This window comes from Lutjanus erythropterus, chromosome 13 (assembly GCF_056507025.1).
Source record: "Lutjanus erythropterus isolate fLutEry1 chromosome 13, fLutEry1.hap2, whole genome shotgun sequence".
In the NCBI taxonomy this organism is placed as follows: domain Eukaryota; kingdom Metazoa; phylum Chordata; class Actinopteri; order Lutjaniformes; family Lutjanidae; genus Lutjanus; species Lutjanus erythropterus.
Genome location: NC_139329.1, coordinates 36,598,083 through 36,614,124, shown reverse-complemented (window position 1 = coordinate 36,614,124; position 16,042 = coordinate 36,598,083). Strand labels below are relative to the sequence as shown.

The window sequence follows — 16,042 nt, the reverse complement described above, 5'->3', positions numbered from 1 at the left end:
GTCTGCAACCTCACCACTAGATGCCACTAAATCCTACACACTGGTCCTTTAACTGATAATATCAATTGATGTCGACAGGAACATTTTTCGTCTCTTTTCTGTTTCGGGGCTCCGTAGCAGATCATTTATTTTATCTGAAACCTAAAGATGTTTGCTGTATAATCACATGCTGATGTGAAAATGATAAATAACTGCCTCAAAAAAAATAGAGATAAACAGAAACAGAAGTACAAAAGCAACCCTTTTATTTGACCGTACTCGGCCAGTGCAAAAAAAAAAAAAAAATCCATTAGATTTACAGCTCGTCTCCCGCACCCTCCCTCCCCCAGATTACCAACTTCAACTGCATGATCTGAGTAAACAGCTCTGGACGTCTCCTCGTCTCGTCCATCACATGGGACAGTCGTAGATGTGGATGGCGCGGTCGTCTCCAGCCGAGATGATCTTTGAGCCGGTGCTGTTGTACTTTACGCTCCACACCTGAAGACAACGGGGACAGAAAAAAAATGGTGACTACATGACATGACAAACAGACGAGGGAAGATCGACGGTCCTGGAGCCGTCTGACATCACGACACTTCCTCAAATCAAAAACGAAGAATCAGGTTGAAACGGAAACATAAAAAGCCCCACATAACAAGAAAGATGGTGGAGTCACAGGAGATCCATAAAAAAAAATAAATCTGTAAAAGAACAAGAAAATAACTGTGGAAATATAAAGAGGAATAAATAAAAGAATAAAACTGGGAAAAGCAAAAGCATAATAAGGAAAAATAAGTGACATTACATACAAATAAATAATGCTTATAATTATTATTTTGAAACATGATTAAATGATTTAAATTATCTGATTAATAAAATGATTTATTACATTTTATAAATGTATTTATTTAATTACTTCATTATTTTTTAATTGATACAATTCTTTAGAAATTATTTTAACAATTGTATTTTATTATATTATTCCTCCACAGTGATGGGACATTAAAATATATTATATGTTTTTAAACAAGGTGTAACAAATAAAATAAATTTAAAATGACAGGGTGTTATTCTGTCACTGCTCAGCTGCATCAAAAGTTCAAATTAAATTAAGTGCAAGGTGGTGAAAGCACAACCCAGTTAATTAAAACGAGGCGGTCATGGATGTTATTCTTCATAACTTCTTACAAATATCTCAAAAACACAACAAAACGTTTTTGAATTGAAGAGAAACTGAGCGATGCAGAGAGTCGATGCAGATGAGGGGTGAAAATGTTCCGACCAGAAGAACAAAGTAAAGCTGAGAAGCTTCGCTGGCTGCAGAACGTCCCTGCAGATTTACTGGTTTTTCAGTCTTTTCACAGCGAGTCAAACAAAACAACGAGGCAGAGTCGACTTCCTCTGATCTCGTCTCGGAGGATCCGTTATATTTCAGGCGGAGGTTTTGTTGGAGAACAGCTCAGCCTCCCCACAGGCGTCTGACTGCGACCCACAGATCTAATGACAGCTGGGATTATTGGTTTTTACTCGAGCTGGGGCGTCATGCGAGAGGCCGCTCTGTGACACCGACCGTATCGATTTCACACATTAGCACCTACAGCTGATGTATTTTCTCACTTTGGATTTGATTATCACACACTCAGTGAGGAGATACAAGGTTATCTGAGTCACCTGGTCCTGATGGTCGAAGAAGGTGTTGATACACGCTCTGGAGCTGGCGTCCCAAACCTTCACGCTCTTGTCGGACGAGCTGAGAGCGGCAGAGGAGAGAGACAGAGACAGCGTTTGACATCTTAGAAACAAGGGTGCTCGGTTCAATCTGCGACCTGGAAACTTTGTCTGGAAAAACGCTCCGGCCGACGAGCGGTCGGTTGATTTTACCTCGAGACAAAGTGGGTGTCGTCTGGAGAGAAGGCGACGTTCAGAACCCAGGATCCATGTCCACTCAGGGTGCCGGCCAGGTTGGCATGTTGCCTGTAAAACAAAATTTATTAGAGCAAACACACGCTTCTTTCTTTTCCTTCTAAACTGTTCACGTCTGTTTATTAGAGATGACAACGATTAATCGATGATGGATTAATCGGTCGTTCAGAATTCTATCAAATAAAGATCTGGAACACTGTGTGTCTACATCTTATTTCATTATTATGTACGGACTCAAAAATGTCCTTTGTGACGAATAAAGTTCTCTCGTATGTAAAGAGCAAAAGCTGGCTGGCGGGAGAATCCGCCGCCACAGGCCGCCAGCTGAACTCACACGTCGTATATTTTGATGTAGCCGTCGTCGGAGGCCGTGACCAGGAGCTGGGAGTCGGGGGAGAAAGTGAGAGATCTGATGGGCATGGCGTGACCTGAGGAGAGAGGAGGGACAGTCGCTCAGCAGGCAGGCGGGTTCAACATGGCTGTCTGGACCCTTAGTCAACAAACTCAAAGCTCTTTTTCATCCTTAATACTAAAACTGTTAATGTATAGTTTACATGTCAATATGTAGATGTTGATTTGCTGAACTTATTTGAAGTATGCAAAATTTTAAGGCTGCAAATAATGATTATTTTCACTGTTGGAAAAATGGTAAAAAATGCTGATTGACTTTCCCAAAGATGAAGGTGACGTCTTCAAATGTCTTGTTTTGTCCACAACCCAAAGACATTCAGTTTACTGTCATAAAGGACCAGAAAATATTCACATTTGAGAAGCTAAAATCGGAGGATTTTTAAAGAAATTACTCAAAACAAATAAATTATGTTTGGCCTCATATCTTTAGTCTTAATCTCATGTGGAAAAAAAGATTAACTGATTTGTCTATTAAAGAAAACATATTAAGTTCTAGACTATAAATGTGCTTGTTCCAGCTTTTCAAAATGTGAAAAATGTGTGCTTTCTCTTTTTATACCATTTTAAATTAATTGTTTTTGAGTTTTCAGCTGGCGAGCATTTTGAAGACGTCACTTTGACCTCTTAGAAGGTGTGGTGGGCATAATTTATTATTTTCTCATATTTAATGGGCAAAATGCTTAATCAGTTAATTAAAATAATCATTTGCAGGATAACTGCTGATGAAAACAACCACTGGTTGCAACTAGAAATCTCAGAATACCAGAATTTTAAACTTCTATACAACACAAAAAACAATACTTGATACCTCTTTCATTACCAAGGCAAAAAGAAAAAGAAAGAAACACAAAATACAATTTTTGCTTTTTTTTTTAACACTGTCTGGTTTTGCTACACTGCAAACCAAATTTCTTCAGAACTTTCAATACTATAATCAACAGATATCGCACTGTTTTAAACGTGGTATCTTAATTGCAGCACAAGGTCCTTCATACTTTACCTAAATAATAATCATTATTAATAAATGAACCCACCTTCCAGCGTGTGGAGCAGTTTTCCAGTTGCGATGTCAAAGATGTTGATGATTCCATCGATCGCTCCGCTGGCCAGATATTTTCCATCAGGGCTCTGAGTGGCAAAAACAGAATTTAAAACAAATGAAGTTATTGATTATAAAGGCAAAAGACTGGATGAGCTACAGCTTCTTCTAAAAGCTTTTAAAAAAACAACCTTTAGACCTGGAGAGAAAGAGTTAAGACAGAGGGAAACCTTGGCGTGAAGGAGAGGAAACACAAATTAAGATGAGTTATTTTCAAGCTGAGACAGTGAGGTCTCGTCCCTCAGAGACGGCAACCGGAAGGACAATTTATGGCTCCTTACGTAAGCTATACTCAGGATGAATTTTCCTCGAGTGTCCAGAGAATATTCCTTCTTGCCGCTTTCCACACCGAAGATGTTGACCTTGCCGAGGTGGCTTCCCGTGGCGATGTACTTCGAGTCTGGGGAGAAGGCGACCGACCACGCGTCGACTAGAGAGGAGAACAGAGAGACGGAGGGACGGTTGAACACATCGGCCAGATTCTTTTACAGGAAATGTTAAATTATTATCTACAGCAAACGCAGCCTCATTAATGTAAACTGTCACTGGGTCCGAATTTATTTAAAATGAAGAATTTGTTTAGACCTGCTGTTCTTTCTAACAGCCAACCACTGTGTCTCGTCTGACCGCACCCTAACTAAACACCACGCCTACTTTCTGCAGTATCTATGAGCTAAATATTTCAACATATACCCACAAAAAGAAAACAAAGGTTTTACAGTTAATTCACTCCTGAAGAATCAAAATACACAAAAACACAGTCTGTGCAAAGAGGGGGGAAAAAAAGGGTCATAATCCAGTGACCCAGACCGACCACCAAGTGAGACAGACTGTCACTAATGGAAGGTGACATGGCATTTAGATGAAGTACAGCCGGATTCAACACACACATTTCTGGGTGTGGGGTTTCTGGAAGGTGAGAGTAAAAAAATAAATAAAACAGGCTCGCTGCGCTGCGCAGCAGAACAGACAAGCTGTCACCCCCAAAGGTTTGTTTTAATACACAACTGGGTGACAATTTCCTTTTAGTGACCTTATTCCAGTGTTAGACTGTATCACAAAAAACGTTGAATCAACACTCAACACAGTGAGACGACATTAACAAGGTCAAATCAACTGTTTCATCAGATGTTTTCTTACAGTCCTCATAAAATTTGAACAAATAAAATCATAAAATTCTTCATTTTTGTTAATTGTGTGCTGATTGTGATGACCGTTTTACTGATGATGAAGATTTATTTGAACCTCAAAAGCAATTTTCTATGCCTATAAAAAAATTAATTATAATCATGAATAATTAATGATATCCATAACAACAAAATCTAATAATCTACAACAGGGCTGCAACAAATTGTTTTTATTTTCATTATTCTGAAGATGAGTTTCTAACTAAATCAACCAATGAAAAAATGTTTTCAGAAAATGACAGAAAACAGTCACAAAAAGGCAACTTTCTAAAGATGTCATCATTTTTTCCCCCAAAACCTTAAAGGGACAGTTCACCCCCAAAATAAATAAACAACAACAAATATTTCCTCTGATCTGTGGTGCTATTCATCTGTCTAGATAGTTTTGGTGTGAGTTGTAGAGTTTTGGAGATATTTACTTCTCTCAGATATAATGTGCCTGATGGCATTAGTCCTGTGACGCTCAAAGCACAAAAAAAAAACATTTGAAAAACTCAACAGCCGTTTCTCTTTCCAGAAAACACGACTCAGTTACTCAAGAAAATCCACAGACGTCATTGTGAGCTGTTCTATGTAGGAACTACTTTCTTTGTACTAGAAAGAAAATAGTTCCTACATGAAACTGCTAACAACACGGTCTGTGGATTATCTTGAGAATCCGGGTCATGATTTCTGGATTGAAACATTGCTGTTGAGTTTTTCAAGCCGATGGCATCTAGAAATATCTAAAAGAAATGATTTGTCACAGTGTGTTGCTCCTGACTTTGCTGCAACAGATTAATGTGATGTGTTTTTGTGAGTTGTATTTTTATGGTTGTGTGTGCAGAGAACATGTATTGTTGTATACACTGCGTACCATATTTTTGTTGTTTTATAGTGAAACCGAAGGCAAATTTCCACTTTGTGGGTAATAAAGTTTTTGCATTCATTAAGAGCAGCAGTTAATTAATTCTCACCAATGAGAAACTGAAACCATTAAATCATTCTGGATTTTTTCTGAAGCACTCAAATAAATTATCAAAAAAACTGTTGCTGATTATGTTTCTGCTGATCAACTAATCAATTCATCGTCTAGACACAGACACTAAAAAATACATGCTGAGTACAAATGAAAATGTTTCAGTCAGCGATCAGTTTTATATAATCAATAATTCATTTGATAAGTTAAAGGGTGTGAGCGAAAGTACAAAGGGAAGCATGATCTCTCTACTCACCATGATAGGCCAATACAAATCAATCAATAAACAACATCAACGATCCTCTGAGGCCCTGTCCTACCTGGTCCGGCGTCCATGGACTTGATCTGTTTTCCTGACTCGAGGTCCCACAGACGGATGTGAGCGTCGAGGGAGCTGGAGGCAGCGATCGCTCCGTTGTGACTGATGTCCACTGACACCACGCCCAGCTGGTGTCCCTCCAGAGTCCACTGCAGCTCCAGTTTCTCGTCTGACCTGCAGGAGCAGCGCGGCATGACATTATTCCGTCACGTCGGGTCAAATAAACTCAGCGTTTCAGGCCAAATGTGGACACAGAATAAAGAGCTCTGCAATACCACGAAAACTGGACAAACTGTCTATAATATCAACAGATGTGATCAAAAGCTCTAGAATGATACTAAATGGATGTGATGATGTTTCATGATGAGGTTGCATAAATTAACACATTTTTGTTTCACAACTCACATTTAAAGGATTAAGAAAAATCATTAATTAAAATTAGGTGAATATAGAAAAAACAAAAAAGCAGAGAACACAAACACAAGCATAAAGCAGGGAATGTAAATGTTAAAAAATAAACACTCACCATTTCCACACTTTCACCATATCATCTAGTGAACCCGTGACAATAGTTTCCGTCCCGTCCGCCTCACTTTTACCCCACGCTGCCGTCCAGATGGCGTCATCGTGTGCTGAGAGGAAACAAACACAGTTTAAAACTCTGATCATAGTGTGAGTACAAGCACAGCTTCATACCTGAAACAAACCGGGCTGATAGGAAAGTCTGGAAACTATTTTTGTTATTGACAACAAATGCATTGAAAACACACAAAATACCCAAATCTAATTTATTAGCATGTGTCCTGTCAGTGGTTCTCAACTCCAAGCGCATTTGTTTCAACTAAACATGGAAATCTTGTCGTGGTTCTGTGGAAAATCACTGGTAACTTATTAAGTTTTCCTGGAAATGTCATTCAGCGGTAAATAAAATGTCTTTTTGGTGTCTGGATCCCTCCTTTTTTTCAGGTCTGCCAGGTATTTTTGGATCCAGCACCCATTGGGTATTGGGATGTGCGTGCCTTTTTTTAAATTATCTTTGCAACTTAGTAAATTAGAAAACTATGAAGAGATTTTGTCAACTTTAAAACAGCTCAAATCATATGGAAAAAAACAAACAGTTATTATTATCTTTTTCCACATGACGTTAGCTCTTGATTAGCCTGAAATCAGACTGAACTGTCAATCTGTTACACTCCATTTGGACATTCAGAGACTCTCAGTGGGCGGATTCTAAGATCTGGACCCAGACAAGCTCTTGATCTGTATTGTTAAGAGTCGCCATAACAACCTGCTTCCACATGCACCTGTTTCAGACTGCAGAAATCTTTGTTGTATTGTTTTTAACTGGTATTTCAGTAAATGCCTTTCTGTTTTATATATAGTTTCTTGCTTTATTGTCTCTATTGTTGCTATCAGACCACAATAAATGTCAATTCATTTCAATTTAAATTTAATTTAAAAGTAAAATAAGTCACAGTTGTACAGTGAGATCTGTTTATCCACAACGTTACTCACCGTGTTCTTGCTTGAAAAGAATGCTGTACTGAAATCAAAGCACAAACACACAGTTACTTTTTCACCCTGAAAAAAAAATCAATGTAAGAAAATGCTGTGTGTAAATATGAAGCTATTTGAATTTGTTGCTTACTTGAGTGCTCATCTTTTGGTCCTGGGAGTCAGAGAGCTGTTAGATTATTTTAACCTGAGAACAACATTAAAGTGTGTTAAAGTTCTGACAGTGCAGGACATCTTAATTTTTTTTAAAATTAACTGGCTTATTTTGCCGTGGTGGAACATAACTAAGGACATTTACTCAAGTACTGTGCTGCAGTACTGTAGTAGTTTGCACCTTACTTGAGTATTTTCTTTTCATGCCACTCTCCGCTTCTACTCCACTACATTTCAGAGGGAAATATCATACTTTTTATGTCACTGAAATTATTTGACAGCTATAATTGCTTTACAAATGACATATTTGCATAAAAATCATGAGAACAGCTTAGAAAACACAATGATTTGTTATAAACTACAAACAAAGCATTGTGAAGGTGTCGCTTTGGGTTCTGTGTAATTCTGATGTCATTCATCATTATTTCATGAATTTTCACAAACTACCAATCAATCAATTAATGTAGAATATAATCATCTGATTAATCCATATGGAAAATAGGACCAGGCAAATGGTTAATATTGTATTGATATTGTGACATGAGAAGAGTTATCTTTTAAAGTATCATTATATCATGGTAAGTCAAGTGTTGTTTCCCCTGGTTTTAAAGGCTGCATTACAGTAAAATGATGTAATCTGAAAATACTGTGATATTAGAGTTTGTCCATATCATGCAGCACTTCCTGTTGGGTAGTTTAACCTACAACAACGCGTTATATTCTATAAAACCATCATATGTTTGCACTACAGTGTGTGTTATTTTAGAGATAATGTGTTTATTGAGTATATATTGTATATGACAGTATAGCCTAAAATGTTGAGATAATATTTATATATCGACCAGCCCAAAACAGAAAATAATCATTAGTTACAGCACTAAACAAAATAGATAAAATGAGCTCCACTTCAACCAACTACAACAGTAAAATCCTGGTTTTACATTAATGAATGAGTAATAACAATAAAATAAACAGCAACCGTGACAGAAGCCATTTTACTTATACTATCTTTAAATACATTTTCCTGATTATACTTGCATACTTATACCTAAATGACAGTTTTAATGCAGAGTTTTGGTATTAAAACTAGTACTTTCATTTTATGCATAATAGAGAATCTCAATACTTTCTAACTTGCTGCTAGTTTGGCTGCCAACAAACACACACAGCCTACAGACAAGAGATTAAACTAGACCTGTCAAACTAAATATCAGAGCAGAAAAAAAATAATAAATGAAAATAAAGGTTAACAGCAACACATTTGTGCAGTTTCACAGGTTAAAGAGCTGCTAAAACACCATGGCTAACAGGAGCTAGCTTAGCTCTGACTAGCAGCGGTTATCATAGCAGGTTAGCGCTGCAGCCAGCTGGCAACAAAAGTGCACTTCATTATTTAAACAGTGAGCAGATTATCGGCAGATCGCCATTTTTACTAGAAAAACTATAACGACTGTAGATTTTTAATGTAAAACACGATATACTACGTGCATACCTACCTTCAAATTTCCTAATATGATGTTTTATTCAATTTCTGAAGCACGTAGATTTACATGTGAGACGCCATGACAACATTTGTCGTAACTTCCGTTTTCCGTCTTCTTCGTTTGATGCTTAACAGGTGACGAGTAACACATGAAGCGCACTGCCGCCACCAGCGGCACAATGAAGAAAAGGAGTTTCTGAAGCGAGAGGTGAAAAAACTTCGTTTTTTTAATTAACAACAAACGGACTGATTTAACAAACGTTTGAAAACAGTTTATAATTATTAGATGGGGTTGACGGAGAACCAACATGGCGACAGAACAACTGGCAGCAACACGTGAGGAAAAAATCCCTTTCTGGCAGAAATCTTGCTATTGTATCTCAATTCATGATTTTTGTCCCCTAAACCTACCAAAACAGGGCTTTCTGACAGAAGAACTCATGCTCTATCTAACGGTGCATTTGGTATTTTATGGTAAAGGAAGTGAAGCTAATCTAATGTAAGTAAAACTGACATTGGCTGCAAGATAAATTAAATAATCTGTGATCATTTGTTGTTGATAATATGATACATTGATATCATTGCAACCTAAGTATTGATTTTACTGTCTGAAAAACATGCTTGACCAAACAGGCAGTGAAGCTAAGCAGAAATTATGTATTTTCTACAGAAAACAACCAATTTCTGCTGGTAATATGACTAATTTAATGTTATTTCAGCATATATGCTGTCTAAAATCATTCTCTACCAAAGGTTTCAATTGTCATTTGATGATGAAGGTATGCAAAGATAATACATTTACAATTTTTCTGAAATTAAGCCCCAAAACATTTGTGCTGCTGCACCACCATGAAGACAAGCAGGTCTGATTTATTTCTTTGACAAGTTAGCTTTTTATTTGACTTTTTTTAAATCTGGGGATTATTTGTTAATGTATTTTGATCTTGTGTGTAAAGACAGAGATTCTGGAATTGCTGATTTAGGCAGTCAGGCCAGATTTGAGGTGTCCAGAAGGCCAAAACATCCCCAGTATTTGAGTTTAGATGAGACTTCAGGACGTCCAGGAGCTCCCTGCCTGTCTCCCTCGACTACAATAATAACGGCTTCAAATAAAACCACTATATGGTGCAGAGAGAAAAGCAAACCTGAGTCTGAAGAGTAAGCAGAAAAATATTCTTATATTTTGACAGTTGCTGCTGCAGCAGTCGGAGCTCCACACAAGATAAAGTCAAGATGAAGTTTCAGGAGAATATTTGCAAGTGGAGGTAAGTAAATACAGCCGGTGTGTTTTAAATAACTCCTGAAGTGAAGCTGAAATGGACAGTTGAGTTATGGAGAGACGATGTGAGTGTGACTCTCCTGACAGCCTGAACAAGATGAGAGATGTCCTATTTAGAGCAGTGTGTGTGTGTGTGTGTGTGTGTGTGTGTGTGTGTGTGTGTGTGTGTGTGTGTGTGTGAGAGAGAGAGGGAGAGAGAGAGAGAGAGAGAGAGAGAGAGAGAGAGAGAGAGAGTGGTTGGATTTTTTTAAAGGCCCAAAATTATTCTGGTATTAGCCACAGTTATCCTGCAGCAGAGAACTTATGCTCATATACGCCAATCCCTTTTACTGTAATGATCATTTCTACTTCAGAAACTCAGCAACTTGCCCACAGATTTATTCTTGTTGGTGAGTAGAAGTCTTTAAAATGGCAGTAAAGGCATCACAGGATACTAAAATCCTCCATTAAACCTAATAAAAATCTGAATGGACTGTATTTAGGGTTGGTAGATCTACTCATGAAAAACTGAATTAAATAAAAATGTGTTTTTCTTAAACAAACTCAAAGTTGCAATAGATGAATAAATCAACATAAATCTCTCAGGTACTGCCGTGAAGACTCCTGTGACTATGAAAATATTGACTTCAAGTTCAATACATTCTTATTGTTCTCAGTAATGATGCCAGTGCACTTTTGCAATTAATACACAACATTCAAATATTCAATTAATGATCAAAACCTCACTAAAACTAACCACAAATTAACTATGAACAGGTGTAAGGACCTTTTTTATCTGTTTATTAAAGTCTTCATTAACATTTCTACTGGGAAGCATCTATAACAGGTGCTTAAAGGTACTGGGAGAAATTAGCCTTCAGGGCTTTCTGGCAGAAGGCGGAACAACAAACATGCGGGGAGCAGGTTGTGATGGATGATTTTTAATCATTATTTATTATTATATTATTGTTTTCTGTTGCACAGTGGATAGTTTTTGGCAATGAAACTACTTGGTTAAAGTTTAGGCACCAAAAAATTTAGGTTCAGGAAAAGATGGCTTGGGGAAACAGAGGCCAATCCGGCAGAGCACTTTCTGGCAGAAAGCCCTGATGGCTAATATTTCCCGTGTGTATGAACAGTTACTGATTAGGCTGGCTGGTTTTTAAGTTGCTGCCCTTGTATGAAAAACCTCCAGATGCAACCAGAGGATATTTGCAAAGTTAACGTGACCCTCACATCCTCTGTCCCAAACTGAAACCAGATTTCAAACTGAAGCATCACTTGATCACTTGATCACTCTAGCAGCCTGATTAAGAAGAGTGAGAAGTCAGCTGTCATGAACTCTCTTTTGACCTTTGACCACCAAAACCTAAGAAGTCTGTCTTTGAGTCCAAGTGGATATCTGTACCAAATTTAGAGAAATTCCCTCAAGGTATTCTTGAGATATTGCAAGCACAAGAATGGGATGACCTGAAAACATAATGCATCCCGCCATAAAATAAAAAAAAAAGTTTTCTGTTGGCATACAAAAAACTTTCAGCTGATGTGTCCAGCGGTATTTGAGATTATCTGTGGACGAGTTCCAGGCCTGACACATGTGCACACACGAACGATCAGATGATTCCCCTCAGGCTTATGCCTGGTGGAGATAATCATGTCAAAACTCAAAACAAATGTCTTAAAGGATAAAATGATGAGGTGATGACATTTAATAACCAAAAGGTCAAATGTCAACTTCACTGTGACATCACAATGTTCAGCTCTCCATCAGTCCTCTGTCTCTGTAAAAACAGTCTGTAAGTGAAGACAACAGGTTTCTCACTGGAATCAAACATAGTGATAACAAGCAACAAGTTACATGTAATTAAATTAAACAATTAATGCAACTGTAATCTGTTACAGTTACTGAAACAGCTTCTTTTTAAAAGTGAACACATGAACCACCTGTAGAACTGCAGACATGCATGCAAACCTGTAATAAACTGACTGAAGGCTGTTATATTAACATTTTCAGTACAGTTGTTGTACTTTTTCATGCGACTCGACTGGACTCTTTCATTTCTTCTCGGGGCACTTGTGTTGTTCTGCTTTTGTTGGTCCTGCAGGCGCTAACGATCAGTGCTGCTATTTTCAGCCAAGTGATTCATTCGTATTTTCAGGGCAATAATAATGGTGGGTAATGAACCTAATGCAACGGCATCAGCTGCAGCACGCCGAAAGGAGGGCAGGACTTCTGCTGTCATTATCTTTGATATGACAAACTGAAGTGCTTTGAGAGCAGAACAACAGCAAACATTCAAGCATCTGTCTGTCTAATTTTGTAATCATCCTGCAGAGTGAAGAAGACAATTTCTATTTTTGCCTCAAGACAAAAACAAAATGCTTCTTTTTGGTTGAAAACATTTGGTTGATTTGTACTCAAATAAAGCTAAAGATTCACTGGTTGGTGGAAAAATTAAATCATAATCAAAATCAAACTAACATTTCACATTTGTAACGTTCTTTAGATATATAGAAAAGCATCTGTGCCTCTGCTCTGTCTTTTCAGCACAGCGTGACACAAACATGGAATATAACTGTAAGAAGTCTTTAAAAGAAAGTGTCAGCCCCTTATGCAATCATCATTTTCCTCCTTTTGGCTTTAAAATGATCAGTCAGGCCTGATTACGGGATTTGGGTCTTGGCAGACTGTGAATGGAAATAAAAATGATTAATCCCAAAAAAAAAATTAGAAACTTTTAAGCTGAAGTGTCCGTTTCTAAGAGGTTTTGAGTCATTTAAAGCCTTTCTCTGGGAACTATTTTTGATCCAACAGTCTACTTAAAGAATAAAATGTGAAATGTTTGAACTCAGACGAGTGTGTTGTAAAATGTTTGACCGTCAGCAGTTGTGTTTTGTTGTGGTTGATGTTCAGCATACACACTGTGCTCCTCTGGTGCTTCCTGTCAAACTCATTTTGATAATATTCCTTTTCTCTCTAGTTCGTCTGTGGACGTGGAAATGAATCGAGGACAGTGAAGGTGAAAAGAAAGAGACAGAAGTGCAGAAGAAGAGGCAACCGGTTTTTCAACAAGTCCGGGATGAAGGTCAGGTAAAAACTACAACAGACCTTTTCCACAGCAGCCATTTTGACCTGAAATAGTGGAATAAACACGCGTGTTACCAACAATTAAGGCTGTGTTCCATTCAGAGTCAGGGTGCTGCAATACTAAATGGTACGTGACCTTAATTAGTATCATTGGTAACACCTGTGTTTAACCTTTTATTTCATATCACTATGGCTGCTGTGATTTTTTTTTCTTTTGCAGTTGTTAAGATCAAACATTTAGTAGCCACAAGTAATGAAACATCTAGATAATCTAATACTGTCTTGACAGATATTAAGAATATATCCATTCTCATTGTCTTATTTTAATAATTTATTTGATAAGGACAATTCTCATTGATCAAAAGACGCCACCAAAAAAGAAGAAGAAAAGCTTAACCAAAGATTTAGCCAAAAAAAGCCAAATATGTTCCCAGTTTATATTACAGTAAAGTACACGACCTAGTATTCTGAAGTATATTTAAATAAAACTTAAAGTATACTTCACTTCCTAAGTAAACTTATAATGTTTAGATCCTGTTGCTCTGGAGGAGCAATAATCATTTTAAAATAATATTTTGCATAACAGAAATCAGTGCCAAATATTTTTTGGTAAGTAACCGTGTAATAAGCCGAATAATGCACCGTGTGGAGGCCATTATTGCAAAATAAACCCCTTCAGGATGATTGAATCCTGTCATCCTGTACATTATCATGTACATAATATATATTTTAATGTACTCATGTTGGAAATACAGGTAACAGAATCAGGAAGGAAAAGGTTTTGGAAAATCTCTAATGATCCTGAGCAATAATGTTACAACTCAAGTTTTTTTTATTAGTCAGTGTTACAAGATAAAATATGTCTATGTATCCATTTATCAGTTTCTTAGATTATTAGCATTTATTAACATTTTGATCTGCTGTAAAGAGAGACACTGTTAGATTACAGCAAAACACAGATTCACTTTGTTACAGTTTACACATATTCTTCTGTTATGTTCTTATTTGGGCCTTTATATTCCCTAAAGAATTAAGACCATCGACTAAAGCCCTCCTTCCTCTCCGGTCCCGTGTCTTTTGATCCAGCTGCTGCCATGACAGCCCCACAGCCCTCATCTGCTTCTTCTAACATACATATGCAACACATATTAATATTCATAATCTTTAATTTGTGATCATGCAGCTCACCTGGGGCAGTCTGAGGGTGAAACACTTGCATAAAGGAACCTCTACTGTAGTTTTATAACAACACTACATTGCTAATTAGCGGATCTAACTGGGTGATGCACAAGTTCAAAGCCTAGCAGAGGGAAAAATTATAAATGAACTGAAAGTACATAATAATACAGACTAATCCATAATTAATACAAAACAATACATCTACTGTACAACAAATACACAATTCCTCATTAAATCCTGGGGGAGAATCAACAAGTAAACATCCAGATGATTTATTATCGGTTAAATAAAATATCTCTTTGATCCATGTTTGTGATGCAGGTTTGGTTTGAGGCAAATTTGTTCAGTGTTTTACCGTAATATCTTGCAGCTGTTAAGTCAGCAACGCAAAACAAATCACACCAGAAAATTCACAGAAAACCTTTTGCCTGTGAGCAGACGAAATCCCCCCAAAATGATCACACTGCCCACAATAATACATAATTAATATGATAGAATGCAATGTGTATGTATTAAATAAATTAAATAAATTCCCTGTTAATGTCCCGGAGGAATCAACAAGGAAACATGCGGATGATTCATCATCGGTGCCATAAAGCAGCTGTTTGATGTATGTTTGTGGTTCAGGATCATTTTTGGTCAAATTTACTCAAAGTTTGAATATCTCACTATAATTTAGTCAACAGTTCAGAACAAAACAGAAGAGAGACGAAGCAGAAGATAGTTAATAATATTTAATGACTAATTTTAAACCACCTGACCAGAACTGTCAATACCAAGAAAAGCCAACATCAGTTTGATTGATTAGAATAGTTTAACTTAAGTTAATAGTGATGTTACTGCTAACAAACTTAAACTTAACTTAGCTTATCTTAGTTTAGCTTAGTTTAGTTTAGTTTAGTTTAGTTTAGCTTGACTTGACTTGACTTAGCTTAGCTTAGTTTAACTTAGCTTAGCTTAGCATAGTTTGACTTGACTTGACTTATTTTAGCTTAACTTTGCTTAGTTTAACTTAGTTTAGCTTAGTTTAGTTTGACTTGACTTATCTTAATGTAGCTTAGTTTAATCTATTTTAGCTTAGCTTAGTTTAACTTAGCTTAGCTTAGCATAGTTTGACTTGACTTGACTTAGCTTATCTTAGCTTAGCTTAACTTGACTTATTTTAGCTTAACTTTGCTTAGTTTAACTTAGCTTAGCTTAGCTTAGCTTAGTTTAGCTTAGTTTAGTTTAGTTCAGTTTGACTTGACTGGACTTATCTGGTCCATCTCTCTATGTAATGATTTCTTAAATGTTTACAAATCATTTGGTAATCATTAACAAATACTTAATATTAGGGATGTAACAATACCAAAAACTCAACACAGATAATAACACAATTAAAATGCCATGAAAAATAATAATAATAAAGAATGTGCAGTTTCTATATAAGATTTGTTTGTTACTATCAACTTAAAGTGCCTCTGCTTTCTTTTTTTTTTTTAGCAAAA

At 36.8% G+C, this 16,042-nt stretch overlaps 1 protein-coding gene across 1 annotated transcript; it reads right to left on the bottom strand.

Annotated features, from left to right (window-relative positions):
* Window positions 1-230: 230 nt before the first annotated feature.
* skic8 (SKI8 subunit of superkiller complex) lies at window positions 231-9,152 on the bottom strand. The gene is made up of 11 exons (XM_084734892.1): window positions 9,044-9,152; window positions 7,528-7,581; window positions 7,395-7,422; window positions 6,406-6,511; window positions 5,881-6,053; window positions 3,697-3,845; window positions 3,351-3,444; window positions 2,240-2,333; window positions 1,864-1,956; window positions 1,654-1,732; window positions 231-480 (listed from the first exon to the last, which is right to left on the bottom strand). The coding sequence occupies exons 2-11, from the start codon at window positions 7,537-7,539 to the stop codon at window positions 391-393; spliced, it is 918 nt and encodes a 305-aa protein (XP_084591018.1). The 5' UTR covers window positions 7,540-7,581; window positions 9,044-9,152; the 3' UTR covers window positions 231-390.
* Between the last annotated feature and the right edge of the window lie 6,890 nt (window positions 9,153-16,042).

Excerpts from the sequence above, each read along its gene's own strand:
- skic8 (XM_084734892.1), bottom strand. Across the intron at positions 1,957-2,239 it reads TACATCAAAATATACGACGT|GCAACATGCCAACCTGGCCG; the intron begins GTGAGTTCAGCT and ends TTTGTTTTACAG. Across the intron at positions 1,733-1,863 it reads GACACCCACTTTGTCTCGAG|CTCGTCCGACAAGAGCGTGA; the intron begins GTAAAATCAACC and ends TGCCGCTCTCAG.